At 47.5% G+C, this 24,093-nt stretch overlaps 1 protein-coding gene, 1 long non-coding RNA gene and 5 other non-coding genes across 7 annotated transcripts in view; 6 read left to right on the top strand and 1 right to left on the bottom strand.

Annotated features, from left to right (window-relative positions):
- Positions 1–5,556, top strand: part of DHX37 (DEAH-box helicase 37) — a 30,867-nt gene extending 25,311 nt beyond the window's left edge. The window contains exons 21-27 of the mRNA XM_070386329.1: positions 1,244–1,416; positions 2,326–2,440; positions 2,564–2,701; positions 2,899–2,993; positions 3,087–3,160; positions 4,789–4,886; positions 5,042–5,556. Coding sequence (XP_070242430.1) covers positions 1,244–1,416; positions 2,326–2,440; positions 2,564–2,701; positions 2,899–2,993; positions 3,087–3,160; positions 4,789–4,886; positions 5,042–5,127 — 779 coding nt within the window. The 3' untranslated portion in view covers positions 5,128–5,556. The remainder of the gene's footprint in view (positions 1–1,243; positions 1,417–2,325; positions 2,441–2,563; positions 2,702–2,898; positions 2,994–3,086; positions 3,161–4,788; positions 4,887–5,041) is intronic.
- Positions 5,557–10,578: 5,022 nt separating this feature from the next.
- Positions 10,579–10,650, bottom strand: TRNAA-UGC (transfer RNA alanine (anticodon UGC)). The gene has a single exon. It is a non-coding gene; the product is annotated as a tRNA-Ala (tRNA).
- A 259-nt stretch (positions 10,651–10,909) lies between these two features.
- TRNAD-GUC (transfer RNA aspartic acid (anticodon GUC)) lies at positions 10,910–10,981 on the top strand. The gene has a single exon. It is a non-coding gene; the product is annotated as a tRNA-Asp (tRNA).
- A 1,621-nt stretch (positions 10,982–12,602) lies between these two features.
- On the top strand, positions 12,603–14,071 carry LOC138991439 (uncharacterized). Its single transcript, XR_011467384.1, has 2 exons — positions 12,603–12,919; positions 13,495–14,071. It is a non-coding gene; the product is annotated as an uncharacterized lncRNA (long non-coding RNA).
- Positions 13,310–13,382, top strand: TRNAF-GAA (transfer RNA phenylalanine (anticodon GAA)). Its single transcript has one exon. It is a non-coding gene; the product is annotated as a tRNA-Phe (tRNA).
- Positions 13,885–13,956, top strand: TRNAD-GUC (transfer RNA aspartic acid (anticodon GUC)). The gene has a single exon. It is a non-coding gene; the product is annotated as a tRNA-Asp (tRNA).
- Positions 14,072–17,388: 3,317 nt separating the features above from the next.
- TRNAA-UGC (transfer RNA alanine (anticodon UGC)) lies at positions 17,389–17,460 on the top strand. The gene has a single exon. It is a non-coding gene; the product is annotated as a tRNA-Ala (tRNA).
- Positions 17,461–24,093: the final 6,633 nt, after the last annotated feature.

Raw genomic sequence — 24,093 nt, 5'->3', positions numbered from 1 at the left:
TCCAGCCTCCTCCCATCCTTGGGCAACACCCGGCAGAGAACTTGACCCTGTTGACATTCTGAGCCATGTCATCTACATATAGTCGGTTCTCATTATGCATAGATTCAGTATTTGCGGATTCACATTTTCAGTAAAATTTACTATAGTGTGTGGCACTTCTGTGATCCTCTGAGGACACACACACAAGCAGGGCAGTGATACGTGGACCCTCTCTCATCAGGTTGTCTGTCAATCTCATCTTTTCCTTGATGATGTCCCTCTCATTGCCCTCTGTCCCAGGTCTAGTGTGGACCAGCTGCTGGCTGCACCTCCTGCCCAGTGGCCACATCCAGGGGTCTCTACTCTCAAGTAGGGTCCAATCCTGGTTTGTTTCTCCAGCAGTGGAAGGGGCCCCTCTTGTTGAAGTTGGGGAGCAGGTGGCGGTTCAGCCCTCCACTTTCCACCCCCCTTTAGTCTGAACTGTGAGGACCAGACCTGTTTGAAGCCACATCAGGGCCTGGCGTGGGTGGCAGATCTTTGTCCAGCCCAGGGATCTGCTTCCTTCCCCTTTTTTCCTTCTTCTTCTTTCTTTTTTAAGTTAAACAACATGGGTTTCACTGAAGGTTTTCTAGAGAAGACAGATTTACATTGCAAACCTCATAACAGAAAGCCCTTGAATTCCCTGGCAGTCCAGCAGTTAGGACTTGGGGCTTCCGCTGCAAGGGGTGCAGGTTCCATCCCTGGTCAGGGAACTAAGATCCACAAGCCCACTCTTCCCTCCTGCCTTCCTGGTCCTTCTTGTTTTCACCCTTCTGCTCCCTCCCACGCAAACAGCAAGGCCCAAAGCCCCATCTCCTCCCTGCTGCACAGTGGGCTTCAGATCCTTCTTATGTGGAAGGAGGAAGCCTCGCCCTGGGTCTCACGCCAGGGCCTTGCAGCACAGGGCACTCGGGAGAGATGGTCTGTCTCCACATTGTCCTTCTCGGAGAGCATGGCCCGTGCACTGGGTTTCCTGGGTGGGTGTGCTCCCTGCCCCGAGGCCGACAGGGAGGCGGGTGTAGGCTGTCTCAGCATAGTCTGCTGCCCACAAGGAAACTGGGGTTTTGTCCCAAGGAAGGAGCAGACGTGTGAGCAGCTGTTTCTGTCCCACTGGGGGCCTTGTCTCCCGGCAAGCTCTGTGCACAGGGCCTAGATGCACAAGTGGCTGAGGCCAGGCAGAGCCAGCCCCGGGCCCGGCTGCACTGACAACTGGCTCCCCTCTCAGCCAACGCCATGTGCCCTGAGGCCGGGCTCTTCGTGGACCCTAAGATGCAGCCGCCTAACGAGGACCAGGTGACCTACCTGCGGCAGGTTGTGACAGCCGGCCTGGGTGACCACCTGGCCCGCAAAGTCCGGAGCGAGGACCTGGTGGACGACAAGTGGAGGAATGCCTACAAGGTTCGCCGCTGTCTCGGGAGTGGCCCGCAGGGCGGTCGCGCCTAGGGCCCCTGCCCTCCTCATCCTCCCATCTGTCTCGTGTCCTAGCAGCCTGGGCGCTGAAGACACCTGGCCCTGGACAGTGTCAGGATGCCTGTGAGCGGCAGCTGGGGGGACCCTTGGCTCTGGGTGGGCCTCTCGTCCTTGGTCACTGGTCCCACCGTCCCTGGGAAAGTTCCCACCTAGGACCAAGGTGAAATGACAATGCAGCCGCTTCTCCCTTTGGGCGTGAGCTTCCCCCAGCTTCATTGAACAGAGACAGAAAGCACATCCCATACTCGCCACTGTAAAATGTACAATTCAGAGGTTTCTGGTCTATTCACAGAGTTGTGTAACCATTACCGTAGTTAATTTCAAAACATTTTTATCACCCCAAAAAAGACACCCTGTACCCATCACTGTATCACTCCACATTTTCCCTGAATCTCCACACCCCCCCTTTTTTTTTAATTTAAATTTATTTATTTTAACTGGAGGCTAATTACTTTACAATATTGTATTGGTTTTGCCATACATCAACATGAATCCGCCACGGGTGTATCCACCCCTTGAGTCTGCTTTCCGTCTACATGGATTTGCTTTTCTAACGCGTTTCCCATGAATGGGATCCTGCCCTGTGTAGCCTTTTACACTGGCTTTTTTAGCTCAGTCTCCCATTTTGGGCGGGTCATAACTGTGGCCTGTGTCTGTACCTCTCCCAGCAGGCTGCCCGCTCCATCGGTGGACACACCCTGCTGGTATAGCCATTTGTCTTTTGATGGATGCTGTCCTGCTTTTCTGGCCGAGGATGTAACTGAATTCACAGGGGTCAGCCTCACGCGCTGCTCACGTATCTCCCAGACTCATGCCCACCTACCATCTCTCTTGCAGACCCCTCTCCTCGATGATCCTGTCTTCATCCACCCCAGTTCTGTGCTCTTCAAGGAGCTCCCTGAGTTTGTGGTCTACCAGGAAATCGTGGAGACCACCAAGATGTACATGAAAGGTAGTGCAACTGGCTGGACCCTCACCTGACCCCCCTGCTCTGGTGAGCTGTGTCACCGGACCTGTGTGGGGAGAGCCCACAAGCCCCTCGCTGAGACCCCATCCTTATCTTCTGGGCCCCCAGGTGTATCGACCGTGGACATGCAGTGGATCCCAGTCCTGCTGCCTTCTTACTGCCAGTTTGACAAGCCCCTGGAGGAGCCACCCCCCGCCTACTGCCCCGAGAAGGGCCGGATGCTGTGTCACCGGGCCAGCGTGTTCTGTGAGTCAGGGTGACTTCCCAGTGGCCTTGGGCTCCAGTGGACACGTGGTTCCCCATCCTGTGTGCCCTGGGAAGTGTCTGCGTCCTGGGCAGTGTCATCCCAGGCTGCAGGACCCTGCAGATGGGTGGGGATGGGACTGAGTGGGGAGCCATGGGGATCCATCGCGGCCCCTCGCTCACCAGCTCCTGTGCTCCAGATCGCGTTGGCTGGCCGCTCCCAGCCGTCCAGGTGGATTTTCCAGAAGGCCTTGACTGCTACAAACACTTTGCCCGGGTTCTGCTGGAGGGGCAGGTAGGCAGCCCAGCAACTCCCTTGGCCTCTTCCTTGGCACCATGGGCAGGATATGAGCCCTGGATTCCCCACCGTCCTGTGATCTCTCCCCAGGTCTTCCCCAAGCTGGCCTCATACAAGGGCTGTTTGCTGTCCAGCCCCAGCACGATGCTGAAGACATGGGCCAGGTATGGGCTTCCCTTGGGAGCATCAGATCAGGCAGGTGGTGGTGGAGGAGCTGTGTCTTGGGGCTGCCGTAACAGATCCCTACCCACTGAGGGGCTTAAAGCAGCAGACGTGTATTCTCTCATAGTCCTGGAGGTTAGAAGTTCAAAGTTGGGGTGTCAGCAGGGCTGTGCTCCCTCTGCAGGCTCCAGAGGAGGATCCTCCTGGCCTCTTCCCACCCCTCGTGGTTCCAGGCACTCCTTGGCCACCACATTCCTCTAGTCTCTCCCTCTCTCTTCCCATGGCTTTCCCTCGTCTCTGTGTCTTCTCAGGTTATCAGATCCAGGGTCCACTCTCTCCCGTTTGACCTTGTCTTAATTACATCTACAAAGACCTTCCTTCCAAATAAGGTTACATACTGAGGTTCTAGGCAGACATGGTCTTTGGGGGAGATACTAGCCAACCTGTTTGCTTCCCAGATGGCTCAGTGGTAAAGAATCTGCCCGCAATGCTGGAGACAATCCCTGGGTCAGGAAGATTTCCTGGAGAGGGAAATGGCAACCCTCTTCAGTAATCTTGCCTGGAGAATCCCATGCGTAGAGGAACCCAGTGGGCTTCAGTTCATGGGGTTGCAGAGAGTCAGACACGACTTAGTGACTAAACAAGTCAGCCTATTATAGAGCTGCCAGGTCTGAGCAGGAGGCACCCTGTACACCTGTGCCCCTGGGGGCTTCTGCCCACTGAGCATGAAGCCACCCCGACCCCACCCATCATCTTACTCCTGCCCTTCCTCCTGGTCTCTGCTTATCCCTGCTCCTCTCTTAAGGCTTCCCTGGTGGCTCAGATGATAAAGAATCTGCCTGCAAAGTGGGAAACCTGGGTTCGATCCCTAGGTTGGGAAGATCAGTTGGAGAAGGGAATAGCAACCCACTCCAGCATTCTTGCCTGGAGAATCCCCATGGACAGAGGAACCTGGCCAGCTATAGTCCATGGGGTCACAGTCAGATATGACTGAGCGACTAAGCACACACACTCCTGTCTTTTTCTTCTTTCTGCCCATGGAACAGTCCCAAGAAGCTGCCTCCCTCTTCCTGAGGCTGGCACCCCAGACCAGGCAAGGGGCTTGAGGCACACACACCTGCACCCCCCGGGGATTCAGGATGGGGCTGTGGTTCCAGGAGCCCCTGCCTACCAGGTCATTCACCAGCACTTGGTTTTGAGCATCCACTCTGTGCCAGCGGTGTTCTCGTGCTGGGATCGAGCCACGACCATGTCCTGTGCGATGTTCCAGTGCAGGGAGGTTGAACAACTAGTACAAGGGGCAGGTGGTGGCCCAGCCACGAAGGGACAGAGCAGGACGTGGGGATGAGGCACCGGGCAGGGAAAGAAAAGGAAAGCCTGACTGAGCAGGTTCAGGGGAGGCAGGGCTGTGAGGCAGGCAGAGGTCTGGAGGAAGGTTCTAAATGGGATGAGCAGCAAGTACAGAAGCAGCCTGGGTGGGTGGATCAGAGGCAAGTGGTAGGAGGTGATGGAGTCTAGATCCTTTCATGCACCCGGCACCCCTAGTGAGAGGAGGGGAAGGAGACCTCATGGGCGGGGCTGGCCTGGCAGTGGACTTGAAGAGGCCCCATGTCCTGCATCCCATCCACAGGCTGCAGCCCAGGACAGAGAGCCTCCTGAGAGCCCTTGTTGCCAAGAAAGCCAACTGCCGAGATGCCTTGCTGGTGGCTTGGAGCAAAAACCCCAAATGTAAGCCTGATCAGGGCGGGTGTCCCACAGCAGGAGGGTTGAGGGGAAGATGGGATGGGGCCACCCAGGGGACCTGGGGCTGGTGGGAGGGTCTGCCCTGCAACTGGTAGGCGGGCACACAGCCACTCTGACCGCCCTCCCTCTCTTCTCTGCAGACCTGCTGACCGAGTACCTTGAGTGGCTCCCACAGGCCGTGCACACTGATGTTGAGAAAGCCTGGCCACCCACCCGTGACCACTGATGCGGCGCCTGCCTGCAGGCCAAGGGGGCCTGGCAGCGATCAGGGTCCACTGTGGCCACCCTGAATCCAGACTGCACCCAGGAAACAGGTGGAGCCCTGGGACACCCTCTTGGCTCAATCCTGGGCACAACTTGCTGCCATCCTGGGAAGTCCAACCCAGGGTGACTTTTTTTTAACTATTTATTACAAAATGGATAATGGTTTTATCTCCCATGCTGGTCCTGTTTTAAACATGCTCTGTGGACTACATTAGTCCCTTGTAGAGCAGCAGGGCCTCCTCTGCTCTTCGTTCCCTGCCGGTATGGTGCAAGCCCCTCCCCTGCCCCAGCCAGGGAGGGCCCCCAGGGCTCCAGCTGGCTCCTGTGGAGCTGGCGGGGTCAGCTCCCCGCCGTCTACATTGCTGTGTAATAAATCCTAACTGACAACAGCTATATACTGAGTCTAGTGAGTTCTTTTGGTGAATCTCCAAATTGGGGGGAGCAGGGGGAGAGGGGCCTGGGAACATCCTGCCTGTGCGTGCACTCAACACATGCACGCACACATGTGGAAACTAGTCTGGGTAAATGCTCACAAACATCTTAGTGGTGATACAGGGCACAGTGAGCCTATAGAAGTTGATCATTTTTCTTTTACTTAGGTTTTTGCCCTGAATCAACTTGCACTAATAGAAACACATAAATTCGGGAATTTCCTGGTGGTTCAGTGGTTAGCACTGTGCACTTTCTTTTTTTTTTTTTTTTTTTTTTTTTTGGACCCTCCAAACACGGGGAAAGGCTTTCGGCGATTCCTCTCCCTGCACTATCAATGACCAGGGCACAGGCAGTGTGCACTTTCACTGCTGGGCCCCAGGTTTGATCCCTGGTCAGGGAACTAAGATCCTACAAGACTTGCAGTGCAGCCAAAAAAATAAACATACATTCCATAATATATATACAGAAGACAAAACAACAAAGATACATGGGGGTTAATATTTCCAAAACTATTCACTTTCTTCACAGCATGGCCCTGCTAAGTCGCTTCAGTCGTGTCCGACTCTGTGCGACCCCACAGACGGCAGCCCACCAGGCTGCCCCGTCCCTGGGATTCTCCAGGCAAGAACACTGGAGTGGGTTGCCATTTCCTTCTCCAATGCATGAAAATGAAAAGTGAAAGTGAAGTCGCTCAGTCATGTCTGACTCTTCACGACCCCATGGACTGCAGCCTACCAGGCTCCTCCATCCATGGGATTTTCCAGGCAAGAGTACCGGAGTGGGGTGCCACTGCCTTCTCCGAGCATGGCCCTAGTGTTCCCCAACCAGGAGGTCTCCCCTACTCCTCTGCCCACATCTAAGCCATCTGCCAGGTCTGTCTATTGGTTCACTTCCAGGATCTGCCCCTTGCGCTCTCCACTTCTACTACTGGGCCACCCCCACCTCCACTGCCAGGATGCCACCACCAGCTCCCACTTGGGCCGTGGCAGTAGCTTCTTGGCTGGTCTCAGGTCCCCTCTGCCCAACTATGATGAATTTTCCACATGGCAGCCAGAGGGAACCATTTAAAACATATCACATCCTTCCCCTGCAACAGGTCTTCAGTGTGTTGGAAGAGTCAACCCTCTCCTGTTGTGCTCAGTTGTGTCCAAGTCTCTGTGACCCCATGGACTGCAGCATGCCAGACTTCCCCCTGTCTTCCACCATCTCCTGGAGCTTGTTCAAACTCATGTCTATTGAGTAGGTGATGCCATCAACCATCTCATCCTCTGTCATCCCCTTCTGCCCTCAATCCTTCCCAGCATCAGGGTCTTTTCCAATGAGTCAGTTCTTCGTATCAGGTGGCCAAAGTATTGGGGTTTCAGCTTCAGCATCAGTCCTTCCAAAGAATACTCAGGACTGATTTCCTTTGAAATCAACTGGTTTGATCTTGCAGTCCAAGGGACTCTCAAGAGTCTTCTCCAGCACCTCAGTTCGAAAACATCAATTCTTTGGCACTCAGCCTTCTTTATGGTCCAACTTTCACATTCATACATGATTACTGGAAAAACTATAGCTTTGACTATATGGATGTCTCTGCTTTGTAATATGCTGTCTAGGTTTGTCATAGCTTTCCTTCCGAGGAACAAGTGTTTTAATTTCATAACTACTGTCACCATTCACGGTGATTTTGGAGCCCAAGAAAATAAAGTCTGTCACTGTTTCCATTGTTTCCACATCTATTTGCCATGAAGTGATGGGACCAGATGCCATGATCTTTGTTTTATTGAATGTTGAGTTTTAAGCCAGCTTTCCACTCTCCTCTTTCACCTTCACCATGAGGCTCTTTATTTCCTCTTTGCTCTCTGTCATAAGGGTGGTGTTATCTACATATCAGGTTATTGATATTTCTCCTGACAATCTTGATTCCAGCTTGTGCTTTATCCAGCCCAGCATTTCTCATGATGTACTCTGCATACAAGTTAAATAAGCAGGATGACAATATGCAGCCTTGACGTACTCCTTTCCCAATTTGGAACCAGTCTGTTGTTCTGTGCCCAGTTCTAACTGTTGCTTCCTGACCTGCATACAGATTTCTCAAGAGGCAGGTAAAGTGGTCTGGTATTCCCATCTTGAAGAATTTTCCACAGTTTGTTGTGACCCATACAGTCAAAGGGTTTAACATAGTCAATGAAGCAGAAGTAGATGTTTTTCTGGAGTTCTCTTGCTTTCTCTATGATTCAACTGATGTTGGCAATTTGATCTCTGGTTCCTCTGCCTTTACAAGTTCTCTGTTCATATACTGTTGAAGCCTAGCTTGGAGGATTTTGAACATGACCTTGCTAGTATGTGAAATGAGTGCAATTATGCGATAGTTTGAACATTCTTTGGCATTGCCCTTCTTTGGGATCGAAATGAAAAATGACCTTTTTCCAGTTCTGTGGCCACTGCTGAGTTTTCCAAATTTGTTGGCATATTGAGTGCAACATTTTAACAGCATCATCTTTTAGGATTTGAAATAGCTCAGCTGGAATTCCATCACCTCCACTAGTTTTGTTTGTAGTGATGCTTCCTAAGGCCCATTTGACTTATCACTCCAGGATGTCTGACTCTAAATGAATGATCATACCATCGTGGTGATCAGGGTCATTAAGATCTTTTTTGTTTAGTTCTGTGTATTCTTGCCACCTCTTCTTAATCTCTTCTGTTTCTACTAGGTCCATACCATTTCTGTCCTTTATTGTGCCTATCTTTGCATGAAATGTTCCCTTGGTATCTCTAACTTTCTTGTCCTTGGAGAAGGAAATGACAACCCATTCCAGTATTCTCGTCTTTCCCATTCTGTTGTTTTCCTCTATTTCTCTGCATTGTTCACTTAGGAAGGCTTTCTTATCTCTCCTCGCTATTCTTTAAAACTCTGCATTCAGATGGCTGTATCTTTTCTTTTCTCCTTTGCCTTTCACTTCTCTTCTTTTCTCAGCTATTTGTAAGGCCCCGTCAGACAGCCAATTTGCCTTTTTGCATTTCTATTTCTTGGGGATTGTTTTGATCACTGCGTCCTGTGCAATGTTATGAACCTCTGTCTATGGTTCTTCAGCCACTCTATCAGATCTAATCCCTTGAAACTATTTGTCAATTCCACTGTGACAAATAGTGGATGATTATTATATCTATTACTGTGGGCAAGGATCCTTAGAAGAAATGGAGTAGGCCTCATAATCAACAAAAGAGTTCAAAATGCAGTTTTTGGTGCAATCTCAAAAACAACAGAACGATCTCGGTTTGTTTTCAAAGCAAACCATTTAATATCACAGTAATCCACGTCTATGCTCCAACTACTAATGCTGAAGAAGCTGCAGTTGAATGGTTCTATGAAGACCTACAGGATCTTATAGAACTAACACCAAAAAAAGATCCTCTTTTTTTTGGGAATGGAATGCAAAAGTAGAAAGTCAAGCGATACCTGGAGTAACCAGCAAGTTTGGCCTTGGAATACAGAATGAAGCAAGACCAAGGCTAGCATAATTTTGCCAAGAGAACACACTGGTCAAGAAGAAATACCTTCTTCCAACAACACAAGAGATGACTCTACACATGGACATCACCAGATGGTCAATACCAAAATCAGATTGGTTATATTCTTTGCAGCCAAAGATAGAGAAGTTCTATGCATAGTCACTCACTTCAGTCATGTCTGACTCTTTTTTTTTTTTTTTGTCTGACTCTTTGCAACCCTATGAATTGTAGCCCACCAGGCTCCTCTGTCCATGGGATTCTCCAGGCAAGAATACAGGAGTGGGTTGCCATGCCCTCCTCCAGGAGATCTTCCTGACCTGGGGACCCATCTCATGTCTGCCTGCTTCTCCTGCATTGCACACAGATGGATTCTTTACCCACAGGAGCCAAGAGAAGCTCTACAAAGTCAAGAAAAACAAGACTGGGATCTGACTGTGGCTCAGATCATGAACTCCTTATTGCAAAATTCAGACTTAAATTGAAGAAAGCAGGGAAAACCACTAGGCCATTCAGATATGACCTAAATCAAATCCCTTACAATTATACAGTGGAAGTGAACTCTCTCCTACTCTCATTCACTGAAGGCAAATTCCATCCCCCACTGCTCTCAACCTCAGGGCCTTTGCATCTGCTATGCCCTCTGTTTCTGCAGACAGTGTCCCGCCACACACTTTATCTATGGCAGCTCCCACATCCTCCCCCTTTTGTCTCCATGTCATCACTATTACTGTCTTAATAAGATTCACTGCTCCTTGCTTATTGCTAGCTTCCTAAACTAGAATACCAAGTCTGGGAGGGGTGTGAAATCTTGCATGCCATATCTGGGGATACAAGGGAGCACACAGTAGGTGCTCAATGTGTCCACTTTTCTTTGCACTAGGTGCTTAGGAGTCCTTGAATGAATGAATGGCCAGTTGCAAAACCCTCCTTAGAAAGTTAGTGTTTTCTAACTGCTTGATGACCCGAATCACTAGGAGTGTTAGTTTAAAATCGCAGGCTCCCTGCTGACCTAAATGGGAATCTTCAGGGGAGGGGACAGGGGCATCTGTGATTGAGACCAGGGGCATTTGACTAGTACTGCCCTCTCCAACGGAGAAGGCAATGGCACCCCACTCCAGTACTCTCACCTGGAAAATCCCATAGACGGAGGAGCCTGGTAGGCTGCAGTCCATGGGGTCGCGAAGAGTCAGACATGACTGAGCGACTTCACTTTCACTTTTCACTTTAATGCATTGGAGAAGGAAATGGCAACCCACTCCAGTGTTCTTGCCTGGAGAATCCCAGGGACTGCGGAGCCTGATGGTCTGCCATCTATGGTGTCGCACAGAGTCGGACACGACTGAAGCGACTTAGCAGCAGCAGCAGCAGCAGCCCTCTCCAATGAAGCCCACTTCTTAAGTCAGATGGTACGGAGAATTTAGGTCCCCTTTCCTGGTTTGCTGTGTGACTGATCCAGAGGAGGTGGCAAAAAAAGAGAAAGAAAATGTGGAGATGCCGGGGATTGAACCCGGGGCCTCATACATGCAAAGCATGCGCTCTACCACTGAGCTACATCCCCTTTCTTAGGATGTTCTGTTCTTGGAATGAGGATATAGAAAATCGTATTTTCTCTTTTCCCAAACATTGCGCTCTTTCTGGACACTCAGAATTCAGTCCGTGAGTGCCTTTACCAATTCAAATAGGTCCACATCCCGGGGAGCCCGCTAGCCAGGGACGCCCAGCACTGAGCGGGTGGAGATCGTAGCGCGGAGTAGATGTGGCAGCGGAAGAACGGTGTTTCTTTATGGGTCCGGCTGGAGAACACTGTATAAGTTGCATCCTCGTTAGTATAGTGGTGAGTATCCCCGCCTGTCACGCGGGAGACCGGGGTTCGATTCCCCGACGGGGAGGCCAACAAGACGTTTTAATTCACTACAATCTCCAAAAGGTCTCCTTATAATAGTGTACGACGTACAGGTAAATTAAACGAAAGCATGCTAATCGCGTTTGTGACCAGTATGTGTAAATCTCGAAGGATGTCCGTGGCCCCAAGAACATAGCGAAAAGGATTTGGTACTCAACCAGAGGTAAAACAAGCTCTCCTTTATGTAAGAATAAATACGCAGTGAGTGTATTCATATTTGTATGTTTAAGAAAATTTATTTTAACACATCATTATGACTATAGTTTAAAATGAAAATTGCTCAAAGAGCAGATTTCACATGCTATCATGACAAAAAAAGAAATGGTTATTGTGTCAGATAATGAAAAACTGTACTGTGGTTAATTTCAGACTATATAAATTTATCTGCAGAAGCGCTTAGTAGGTGTACACTCATTTAGTCCTCACAGCAAGTCCGGTGGGGGTCAGTTTATGATATTAAACAGATCAAATGCAGGCACAGAGAAAGGGTTCAATAACTGGTCTGCTGATGCTGCTGCTGCTGCTGCTAAGTCACTTCAGTCGTGTCCGACTCTGTGCAACGCCATGGACTGCAGCCCACCAGGCTTCTCCGTCCATGGGATTCTCCAGGCAAGAACACTGGAGTGGGTTGCCATTTTCTTCTCCAATGCATGAAAGTGGAAAGTGAAAGTGAAGTCGCTCAGTCGTGTCTGACTCTTCGCGACCCCATGGACTGCAGCCTACCAGGCTCCTCCATCCATGGGATTTTCCGGGCAACAGTACTGGAGTGGGGTGCCATTGCTCACATAAATCACAATCTGGTCTAGACACTGGTTACTTCTGGGGAAACTGGGATAAGGTGGGAGTGACTCTGCCTTTCCAAAATTCTGTACTTCCGTGAATTTTTTCACTCTCCTTCCCTTCCTTCCTTCCTTTCTTCCATACTGGATTTTTATCAAGTTGATACACTACTATGCTTTCGTGAAAAGCAGCAGGGTCTCCTGCCATATCCCCTCTCTCCTGAAGGAATTCTGGAGATGCTGCTTTGGTGTATTGTTTATTTTGAGTTGTCAGCATCTCACTGGTCTCCTTGCTGCCACTTGAGTCCCTCCTGCCCATTCTCCACAAGAAAGCCAAGGGAGACTTTAAGACATAAATAATATCACTCTCTCCCCAGAGGCCTTCCCACACAGAAGAAAGTACAAACCCTTTACCATGGCCTTCAAGGTGGGCAAGACCTGGCCTCTGTCCACCTCTTTCTTCTTGCCTCCTACCTTCTGCCCCCTCACCCTCTTTGCCTCTTCCATACCGGCTTCCTTTCCATTCCTACAAATAGCCAGACTCTTTCAGCCCCAGGGCCTTTGCATCAGCTGTTGTCTCTACCCCAGAGGCTCTTCCTCAGCGGGCTCTTCATTCTCCAAGTCTTCCCAGCATTCCCTTCCTCTTACTGCCCCCATAACCAGGTATTCCACCCCCGCACTACCATTTATTTTGCTTCTTAGCATTCCTATCACAAGGAGCTATTTTGTTACCGTATTTGTGACTGGATCACATAGATATTAAGTGCTTCGCAAACACTTAATAAACGACTTCACATCATGAAGGACCTACCCACTTGCTCAATCTCTCCCAAACAGTACTCCCCACCCACCCATCTCCCAGAGGGCAGGGAAGCAGAGAGAGCCGAACCTGGATGCCGACCTGCTGATTTCTTGGTGTCTTGAAGCTGAGCGGGTGTCACGGGTGAGGTGGCTATGCTTAGAGTCTGGATTTGAGTCACTTACTGCCGCGAGGAAAGCCACAATCTGGCCCATAGGGCATCCCCACGCCTTGGCGTGGTCAGCATCCTTGCTGTGCCTTGGGCTGCTCCGGGAGCTGCACCCAAGGGGAGACCTTACTCTTTTGCTCAGAGAAGAGATCCTGAGAAAGCGGAACTCTGAGAAAGGTAAGATTCAACTAATATTTTTAGGCACCTATTAAGTGCCAGGCACTGTTGTCGGCCTTAAGCGATACAGCAGTGACCGAGGCTGATGACTTCTCTGCCCGTCGTGGATCTGTCATTCTAGCTGGGGAAGGGAGGCCACAGATGATGGACAAGGAAAACAGTACCTAGGCTAACAATAAACAATACAGGGCTGGGGTAGTGGTGGGAGGAGTGATCAGGGGAAGCTTCTCGGAGGCGACGACCTTGAAGGATGAGAGGGGTAGGTGCGGGGCAATCCTGAAATGCGAGCATTCCAGCTGATCCAGGTCCCCCAGCAGGGGATCTCCTGGTCGATGACGCGGGGCCCTTAGATCACGAGGAGGAAAGAAATGCAGCTTAATGCCACCAGTAGCCGAAATAGCTCAGTTGGGAGAGCGTTAGACTGAAGATCTAAAGGTCCCTGGTTCGATCCCGGGTTTCGGCAGCGGCGCTCGTTTTTTCTTTTTTTTCCCCCTTTCCTCTTGTGTCGGAGAAACACAAGACGAAACGATTCTTTCGAATTAATAAAAGGATTTAATTTTCTTTGTTTAAAACAGCTTCGAGTACTATCAAAGGGAAGCCAGACGGTATGGGAACTTCCTCGCACTTCTCCGACTGGAAAAATCCAAGTCCAAGAATTACTTGACTCCATTTCTTTCGTTTCATAAACTACCTCTGTTAAACGTTTGTTGACGTCTGTTGGTTACTTTTTGCGGGTTATTTTTTGCTGCTTATTAATTTCTGTTCTCAGAACCCTCGCGACTAAATCATGAGCCGAGGAGGAAACGGACTCTTGAAGACAGAATTAAATGAAGTGGAACTTTGCCTTTTTGTATTTTGTAAGAAAAGATGAGATATTTAACCGTTTAGAACATGTCACTAATTAAGGAACGCTAAGGAACACTATACCTTTAAGGGCTGAGCTGAAAAGCTACTGGCAGAGCTAGTCCTCGTTAGTATAGTGGTGAGTATCCCCGCCTGTCACGCGGGAGACCGGGGTTCGATTCCCCGACGGGGAGGCAACTTATTTTCTATCGCCTATATCTTATTTTCATTTCTCTTTCAAGTGAATTCTTCAACTTTCATAAAAATTCCTTACTCTTCTCTAAAAAAATAAACCTGGCAAGCAAGCGAGATTTGGTCAGGCAGTTGTCTTATTAACTGCTTGGTCACAGTCACCCACGAGCGCCCTCACTTCTTCCCTTGGTTACAAGAAAAAGTTCTCACATTGAAGCGGAATTTTCCATTTCCGGCATGCCACAACGCGGCTATCAAGTGTTTGGTTTATATAATGGTTTCCCCAAATAAAACTGTTTCCCTCTAAAACCAGAAGATGCTCTGCCGCTGCTCAGTCGCTTCAGTCGTGTCCGACTCTGTGCGACCCCACAGACAGCAGCCCACCAGGCTCCCCCGTCCCTGGGATTCTCCAGGCAAGAACACTGGAGTGGGTTGCCATTTCCTTGTCCAATGCAGGAAAGTGAAAAGTGAAAGTGAAGTAGCTCAGTCGTGTCCGACTCTTAGCGACCCCCTGGACTGCAGCCTACCAGGCTCCTCCGTCCATGGGATTTTCCAGGCAAGAGTACAGGAGTGGGGTGCCATTGCCTTCTCGGAGAAGATGCTCACTCTGCTGCAAATATTTCATCTTCTTAGGTCTTGCGCCAGCCCAGAGGTTGGCCTTCAGAAAATGTTAATGGATTTGAAACAGAGTGACTCTAAACCGAACTGTTTTCTCGTCTTAATTCACTTGCAGACTGAACTTTTTGAATATAGCCATCATTCTCCCCAGGCTCTTGGTCTTCATTCATTTATTTGTCTGTTCATTTTTTTTTTCCCCCACACTAATTCTATGAATATCTACTGAGTAGTTGTCTGTCAGGCACTGTTCATGACACAGAAGTTAGAGCAGAAAGCAAGACAGAGGAGGCTCTGCTCTCATGAACCTACCAAGTCAGGGACACAGACGATAAACAAACAGTGTAAAAACAGGTTCTGAGACCGATATATACTATGAAGAAAAACAAAACAAAGTGAATGCAAAGGATTCATGGGTGCCTTTTTTATTAAAAACCTAAAAAAAAAATTTTTTTGGCCACCAGCACATCAGGTGGCATCTTATTGCCTCGACCAGAGATCGAACTCACCCGCCTGAAGTAGGAGGGTAAAATCTTAAGGACTGGACCGCCAGGGATGTCCCCTCAGATCCTTTCAGAGAGGTAGTCAGGAAGGCCTTTCTGAGGACCCTGACAGTGAGAAAAAGATGATCATGAGTGTATCTGCTTTCCATGCCAAGAGAATGGCAAGTGCAAACGCCCTGAGGTGCAGGAAGTCTGGTCTGCCTGAGGAACAGCAAAGACAGGTGTGTGGCTAGAGTCTCCTAGAGAGGAGGAGGGGAGTAAGGGAGGGATACTGGCGGGGCAGGGGCCCCCAGATGCCAGATCACAGAGATGCCAGATCACTGAGAGCCTTAAAGGCCGCAGTTAGGAGTATGGTTTTGATTCTAAGTTTTACACAGAGAGGAAACGTGATTGGACTTGTCTGGAGCAGAGCACTCAGGGACACCTACTGAACTGACTGCTGCTGCTGCTAAGTCGATTCAGTCGTGTCCGACTCTGTGCGACCCCACAGACGGCAGCCCGCCAGGCTCCCCCGTCCCTGGGATTCTCCAGGCAAGAATACTGGAGTGGGTTGCCATTTCCTTCTCCAATGCATGAAAGTGAAAAGTCAAAGTGAAGTCGCTCAGTCGTGTCCGACTCTTAGCAACCTCATGGACTGCAGCCTACCAGGCTCCTCTGTCCATGGGATTTTCCAGGCAAGAGTACTGGAGTGGGGTGCCACTGCCTTCTCCTACAACCCCTCAACTGGCTTCCGAGCCAGGTCCAGAATACCTCTGCCTAAGCCACCATCCTCTTCCTTTCTTCAGGTAAGGTCGCTCTTGTGGTTGTCCCCTTGAGCTACGGGAATAAGGTCAGACGATGGCTTTCTACAGAGCCCCATTCCACACCTCACCCCAGTGCCCTCATGTTCTTTCTCTGTTTCACCAAACAGCATCAGCAAAGCATCAGTCCACACATGGGGTGATTATGCAAAGCAATAGGCCTTTGCTGGAGTTCAAATAACAGCATTTTTAATAATGAGAACTGGCATTTTAGGGTACGGGTCTTGTACCAGGCACTGTTCTAAACCTTCTCTGTGTGAAGGAGACATGTCATTTGACATCCCTTATATGTGGAATATAAAAAGAAATGATACAAGTGAACTTACTCACAGAACAGAAAGAGATTCAAACTTAGAAAATGAACTCATGGTTGCCACAGGGAAGGGATAGTTAGGGAGTTTGGGAAGGTCATGCACACAGTATATATTTTAAATGGATAACAATCAAAAGCCTATTGTACAGCACATGGAGCTCTCTTCAATGTTATGTGCTGGCCTGGACGGGAGGGAGCTTTGGGGGAGAATGGGTACATGTACGGCGGCCTCCCTTCACTGTTCACCTGAAACTAACACAACATTGTCAATTGGCTATAACCCAATACAAATTGTTTCTGGAGTCAAAATAAAAATGAAAAAATAATTAAAAAGATCAACCTTCTCTGTGTAACTCATTCAATGGTCACAATCACTCTATGAAGTAGTTACTATTCAAATCTCCATTTCACAAAGGAGGCCCGGAGAGGTAAGGTAATGAAATCACAGCTGCTGGCTCCAGTGTCCTGGGTACCAGTTCATTTGGACTTTACTGTGAAGAGTTTCAGGTATCCACAGACTGGAAGAGAGATGATCAGTTGAGGATTGAGGTAGCAGGGTATTTTCAGGTGTGTTCTGCACATCATTGTAAGTGACTCTTTCTGCCAGGAAATCTCAAGTGCTGGTGGGAAAAGGCGAAGAAGCCTGTTTTCTGCATTCTCCTTGTCTCTCACCTAACCGGTGAATGGCAACTTGTTGACTTGAAGGACACTCCATTTTCATCGAAGTATAGTTAATTTACAGTGCTGTGTTAGTTTTAAGTGTATAGCAAAGTGATTCAGTCATATATATATATATATTCTTTTTCAGTTATACATAGATAAAAATATAAGTCACTGAAAGTTGGAATGATTGTAAAGAACAAGAAACCAGAGATTTCTGGGTGGGGGTATAGTGGGGGCAAGTCCTTATTCGTTGGAAAGAAACTCTATTTTCCTCTCCTTCTTTTCTGATTGTGAGGAGCAACATTCACAAATAGGCCTGTCTCCCTTTGGTTCTTGGTTCTGGTATCAGTTAGAATTTCGGCTGTAGAGCTATGAACCACAGGCCTAGTTCAGAAACATAAAAGTCAAGTCCGGATTTATTTCGGTTTGTTTTTGCTAAACTGGAAACCCATGTAAATATACAAACTTTTATTTGAAAAAAAAAAAAATCTAAAGAATAGACTATAGCAGAGAATTTCAGAAACCATATCGAGGAGGGAGGGGGATGTAGCTCAGTGGTAGAGCGCATGCTTTGCATGTATGAGGCCCCGGGTTCGATCCCCGGCATCTCCACTACAGTGTCGTTTATTCTTCTTTGTGATTTCATTTTACTTCAATTTACGCAAGTGTTCACCATACAAACACCTCGGATGTGATTATAACACGTGGTATTACACTCAATCCTAAAGGATCAGCCCTGAATATTCATTTGAAGGACTGATGCTGAAACTCCAATACTTTGGCCACTTGATGTGAAAAATAGACTCATTAGAAAAGACCCTGATGCTGGGAATGACTGAAGGCAGGAGGATAAGGGGATGACAGAGGATGAGATGGTTGGATGGCATCACTGACTCAATGGACATGAGTTTGAGCAAACTGGGAGATGGTGAAGGACAGGGAAGCCTGGCGTCCCGCAGTCCATGGGGTCACAAAGAGTTGGACAGGACTGAGGGACTGAACTGATTACTCCTCCAGTCACTACCTGAAAATGAGATTTTTACAATAGATGTGACCTCCCCTTGCTTAACTCCCTAACACTCCCAAAGTAATTTTGTTAGAAGAGGCAAAAGGAAACAGTTACAAGAAACATGTCAAGGCAAAACCTAAGGTGATGACTGAAACCACGGCAAAAGTGAGAACAATCATTTAGGGAGTTTACCCCCTGCTTCCTGGCATTTGACTGCAGTTAGAGGCCTGGTGACTCATTCCAGGCCGTGAGACGGCAAGCTTGGAAGTCCTTCAAAGGTCTGAGCGACTGTGCTGGCCTTTGCCCTTTTTTCTGCTCTCAGTAACGACCATTTTTCAAAGGCAGCCACCCAAAAGGAAACCAGCAGTTCGAGGAGGTGGCATTTTGCTTCCCGCTTCCTCCCTAACAGGCCACAGATGAATGCATGAATGGCTCTGGTGCACAAACCTTTTCAACCTATATTTGTACACTGTACTTTATCATTAAAAATAAAAGCTATTTTATTAAAAGAAGGGATCCTGTTGCACTCTGTGGGCTTGGCGGTTCTTTGCAGTAATAACGAATTTGTCAGCCATCAAATCCTTTCTCTCATTTGATCTGACCTCATATTTTAAATCATAAGAACAGCTCAGCTTAGAGCTGGCGGGATCTGACTCTGCACAGCCCTCATGTTTTGAGATGAAACTGAAATTCATGAAATGACTCACCAGTTGGGGTGTGAAATACCGGTGACAGCTTCTCTTTGTAAGGAAATTCCATGAAGGTTATTTCTCCCTAAATGTCAACAAGGTTTTAAGAGATTAAAAAAAAAGTTGAGATTAAAGTTATCAGACCTCACACGAAATGAATCATATGCTTCTGTTTTATTGTGTATCTTATGATTAATATTTCTAATGGCACAATGATAAAGAAAAAAACACCATAAGGAAGAAAGAACAAGGCTTGTGCTGGGAAATGGAGCTTTCTAGAAAAGACGTCTTGAATCTTTGGGAAAAAAAATGTTTTCCAATCATTAGATCTGGTTTCACAATTTAAAAAAATCAAAGCCCTTTTTCTGAGGTACCAAAAGTAGTCACATTCATGGGACTGCCCTTATGGTCCTCTGGGTAAGACTCCATCCTTCCACTGCAGGGGGCAGGGGTTTCATCCCTCACCAGGGAACTAACATCCCTGCATACACTCTGCCAGGAGTTAAAAACAAACAAAAAACCAGTCAGATTCATGGAGACAGAAGGAATGATGGTGGCCAAGGATTGGGCGTGAAGGATTAGCATTAGTGTTTAATGAGTACAGAGTTTCAGTCTTGCAAGATGAAGAGTGGAGACAGATGGTGGTGATGGTTGCACGTGAACTGAAAATTGAAGGGTAGTAGAATATACCACCCGAAAATATGTTCCTTTGATATTATTTTGAGCCATTGGCACTTGAAAAACAGCAAAGCAAGGTTTTCACAGAACTCCCCTTATCTGCCCAAACACAGATCCTTCAAAAGGAACTCAGTGGTCCTAGATCCTCTTACCAAGAGTTTAACTAACCAGAGAAGATGGCTTTTGACATAGGAGAGACTAAAATGACACTGAACTTTGTCACAAACTATCATATCTCTATCTATTCTTCTGTTCTCCCAGTAAAAATCATTTACTCTCCCTTAAGAGACCTTTCTATATTAAGAGAATGTGCGTGTGTTAGTTGCTTTGGGACCCCATGGACTGTAGCCTCTCAGGCTCCTCTTGCATGGAATTCTCCAGGCAAGGATACTGGAATGGGTTGTCATTGCCTTCTCCAGGTGATCCTCCTGACCCAGGGATCAAACTCCGGTCTCCAGCACTGCTGGCATATTCTTTACCATCTGAGACACCTGGGAAGCCTGTTAAAATGGTATGTAAGCCTAAATTCTAAAGTCTCCTCTCTGAGTGACACATTTTCCCTCTGGAGTATCTCCCTAACATACACGAGGTGTGCATGTTAATAAACTATTGGTTTTTTGTCTGTAATATCTCTTGCTAAATCTTTCATTACAGGTGTTTTGGCTAAGAACTCAGAAGGGTAAAAGGAAAATAATTTTTCCTCCCCTGCAATATACTTAACACTACTGACTTGTACACTTAAAAGTGGTTAAGAGGATATATTCTGTGTGTATTTTGCCACAATCTAAAAACAACAAATTAAAACACAAAACAAAGCAAAGACCCAATAAGTTAACTAACTGCTTAACATTCCTATACTAGGCAAAATTGGGGACTGGAACTTCAGTATGATTTTCTCACTGGTGGGTTATGAAATGGGTTGTTTTGAAGCTGGGCAAGTTCGTGTTCTGCCCACACAATGCAAATGCACACATGTACGCAGGGAAAGGAACAGAGTCTCTAGGGCTTCTTTTTTTCCCCCAAGCAGTAGGTTTCCTTGACTTCCTTTTATAGTTATATAACTGATGACACTGCAAGGCAAAACTTTCCCGTTTAGCTCTCCGATTTCACCCTCTCTCTTGGGAGGAAAATGTTTGTTGGTTGTTTTGTGGACATTCTCATGATGCTGAGTTAAGTCCCATACAGTGTTGTGACCTTCAAGGGGGACTGAATCTGTTGGGGGAGGAGGAAAGGCAGGCAGTCCAATCTCCTGCAGCCCAACACCCAGGCCCTGTGTGAGCTCAGCTCATCACACGCTCGTGCCTGCCTGCCAATCCTGCCCTGTTGCTGGGCCTCTGTCACTCTTCCACTGGTGCCAGCTCTGAAGCAGTCCTTTCTGGGGTGCTTGCAAAGGACGGATAAGTGGGTGGAGGAGACTGAAAATGGATCCGGTGACTCATCCTGCTTCTGGCATGTTCTAGCACATTGCTTTCTAGGTCAGGGGATTTTAGGAGCGTGACTTGGATTACTGAATCCAAGTGGGACATTTAAATCTTGGGAGCCCTTCTCAGCAAAAAGAAAAGCAGTTGTAACAACAACAATAATCCTCTGTAGATCAGGGTTTGTCAACACAGTGGATTACTGACATTGGGGGCCAAGTTAATTCTGTATCGTGGGGGAATGTTCACTGCAGATTGTTTAGCAGCATCCCTGGCCTTTCTCACTAGATATCAGTGGCACCCCTCAACCCCAACAGCATAGTGTGACCACCAAAAATGGCTCCTGGGAACTGCCTGGAAGTCCACTGGTTAGAACTTGTGCTTTCACTGCTGTGGCCTGGTTTCAATCCCTGGTTGGAGAACTGAGATGCTACAAGCCTAGTGCTGGGACAAAAAAAAAAAGGTCTCTAGACATTGTCAAGTGTCCACCCAGGGGCCAGATCTCCCGTGGTTGAAAACTACCGCTCTGGAGAAATAGCAGCCACCTGTCTTTGGAGAGGTCATTTTTCTCTCCCCTCCCTCTTACCTCAGGGCTAGACCTTGGGCAAATTTTTATTTCTATTTGCTTCAACCAAACCCACAATTAGACTTAAATTAGAGACTGCAAAGGTATTGCAGAGAACTCTTCTGATAGAGACAACATCCGTGTTTTCAGTTCATAAGAATATAGTTTTCTCTTTGGAGATAACCCCTGGCCTATTCCCGCCTCCCCTCCCCTCCCCCTCCTTTGAGCCTCTCTTCTCTCTCCTCTTTATCCTTCTTTCCTCCCATGTCTCTGAAATCAGGCCTGTTTTTCTCTGTACCTTTTGGATTCTAAAAAAAATTTGTGACTCAGGCTTTAAACAGCATGAATCACAAGGCTTGCAGCAAAGGAACAGCCCAAAGCAAACAGGGTGTGGTTTGAAGCCAGGCCTGGTCATCTGAGAAAGAACCTCACCTTTTTGTTCTTCTGTAAATTTCTTTCTGAAATTTAGGGAGCCTGGCGGGGAGGGAACAAAAACAAAAACTTAGAGCCTCAATGTTTTGTTCCTTTAAATCCCCTTTCCAAAAATTTAGAAATAACTTTCACAGAAATCTGTATTAGAAGTCGTTGTGAAACCACAGAAATGTGGTTTGCAGGGAGAAGGGGCTCCAAGGAGCTCCAGTTCTGTAAGTTTCAGTACAGAAAAAAATTTGGTGAGAGGCAAAGTGATAAATAAAAAGTGATTTATTAGACTAAGATGATTGTAAGGCTTACAAGTGGCTGGGTGAGAGGTGCTGCACGCCAGGTACTTAGTGGGCTACAGTTTTATAATCAAAAGAAAATTGGGGAGGGGGAGAAAACCATCTTCCTCATTCTCACGTAGACATAAAGCTTCCATCATCAGTTCCTCCTCCACATCGGGCAGTGTAGTTTTCTTATCCCTAAGTGGTCGAGTCAGGATGGTCATGGCATGACAGAGATGAGCAAAAAAAGGTGGTAACATATACTAAAAATGGTAAAACACGTCAGGTTTCAGTATAATGTCACCCTTTCTTTATATTTTTTAGTGTGCCCAGAGGAGCATGTCCTAGGAATCAATGTTATTGAGCTCAGTGGGCAGGATGTCGGTCTCATTCTACCATTGTTTCATTGGTTTGGGGGCCTGCCTGATGCTTCTGTTGCATGGTTTTATTGCTGAGAAAGCCTGCTTGCTTTCGTGGTTAAGTATAGCTGCTTTCTTGAGTGAAAGACCCCTTAATTTATAAGGATCTCCCTTACTCTTTTCTCTTATAACCCCTTAGGGGATTAACTATTTAATCACCAACTTTGTCTCTTAGTCCCTAGGGTCTACTAACATGAAAAATGACATTTTAAATTTTAACTTCCCAGTAATAAACTCATCCTGAAAAATGTTAAAAATTGACAGAGGCTGTTAAGAAAACTGCTTGGATCTTTTTCGTAACTACATATATATGGGTTACCAAAGAAAATATATACCAGTTTTGTTTTTATTCACATTTTATGTATAATCTTTAAATTATGTAATACAGGAATGCAGTCTTTTCCTAATGGCAGAATATTTCTTAGTTGGTTGCCTCTTTTTCTATATACATATATTTTTGAAGGCGTTAGTGGTAAAAACTTAACACTCTCTCTCATTTATAGAAATAGGAAATATTCTAGAAGAGTCCAGAAAGAACAGTAGCTGGGGAATTGCAGACAGGAGGAAGATTTTTCACTGTAAATTTCATGTAAACATGTTAAAAGTGTTTTAAGGTTTCATTATATTCATATGGTTTAAATACGTTTAAAAATCTGCTACAGAAATGACATAGAAATCAACCACAAAATACACTGTCATAAAAAATAAAAAAGACTAACTGGTAATCCTTTTACCCAAATGAAATTTGCCTATAGAATTAAGTTTTATGTTTGGGATATTAATTTCACCCCCAGGAATAAACAGGACTTAGATTCAATTAATATCTTTTTATATCTTTTTAAAGTCTTGGGCTTAAACAGGTTTGATTTTTGATTTCTGAGCTCAAATAAATATCAACAGAATTCAAATCCTGACGCCTCCCTGTTTACAAATGAAGCACAAACCAGGAAGCCTAAAGAGCAATCTGGAAAGTTCTATCAGCTTCCAGGTCCAGCTCAAAGAGTTTTACACAGCTGTGTGCAATTTGTGCTTTTCTTTTCAAAATTCAATGTACACCCGCCATAGGGATTTCTCCCTTGGAAACTTATTTTTTATTCCTGTTCGGAGGAATTCCTGAGGGTTCTGACGACCTGTCTGAGGCGAGCTTTAGACCGTAGCCCTGATATTTGCCGAGTCATTCACCTTGTCCCGGTGCCCGCCCGGTGGGGGACGGGCTCGGCCGCCATAAATTGGGGGCTGGACCCCCAGGGAGGCCTCGCGACGGGCTGAAGATAAGGGGGTTAGGGAAATACTGTCGTTGTCTAAAGTAGATCCAGAATAAAGACCCCTCTTTATTCGCGAGGTGGGGGGAGGGGCAGGGAGGCGTCCGCGCCTGGGGACCCGGACCCTGGCTTGGCGTGAGGCGCTTGACGGGACCACTGTCCGCCTAGGGCGGGTCTCGCGAACGGCGGGACCCGTCCGGGCTGAGAGGAGGGGGTAACGGGTCCGGTTGGCTGGACAGCCCATTCCGGACGCCCAGATAAATCCGTGCCGGGTTTTCGCGCCTGCCGCTCCCCGCCTCCTTCCGGGCAAGTCGAGGTCCGGCTGCTTCCGTTGTCTTCTGTTCAACGAACGCGCTGATCCCTCCGCTCGGCCGCTCAGGACGGCCGCCCGCTCCCTAGCAGAATCGGTCCCAAAGCCCCAGTCTTCATAAGAGAGCATCTTAAGAGGAGAATGAGTCGATTCTTGGGGACTGCTTTTCTCTTTAGAGGGTGGGAGGCCTGCGA

The sequence above is a fragment of the Bos mutus genome, chromosome 17, assembly GCF_027580195.1.
Source record: "Bos mutus isolate GX-2022 chromosome 17, NWIPB_WYAK_1.1, whole genome shotgun sequence".
NCBI classification, from domain to species: domain Eukaryota; kingdom Metazoa; phylum Chordata; class Mammalia; order Artiodactyla; family Bovidae; genus Bos; species Bos mutus.
The sequence above is the reverse complement of the archived record's forward strand: the minus strand, read 5'-3'. Positions and strand labels throughout refer to the sequence as shown.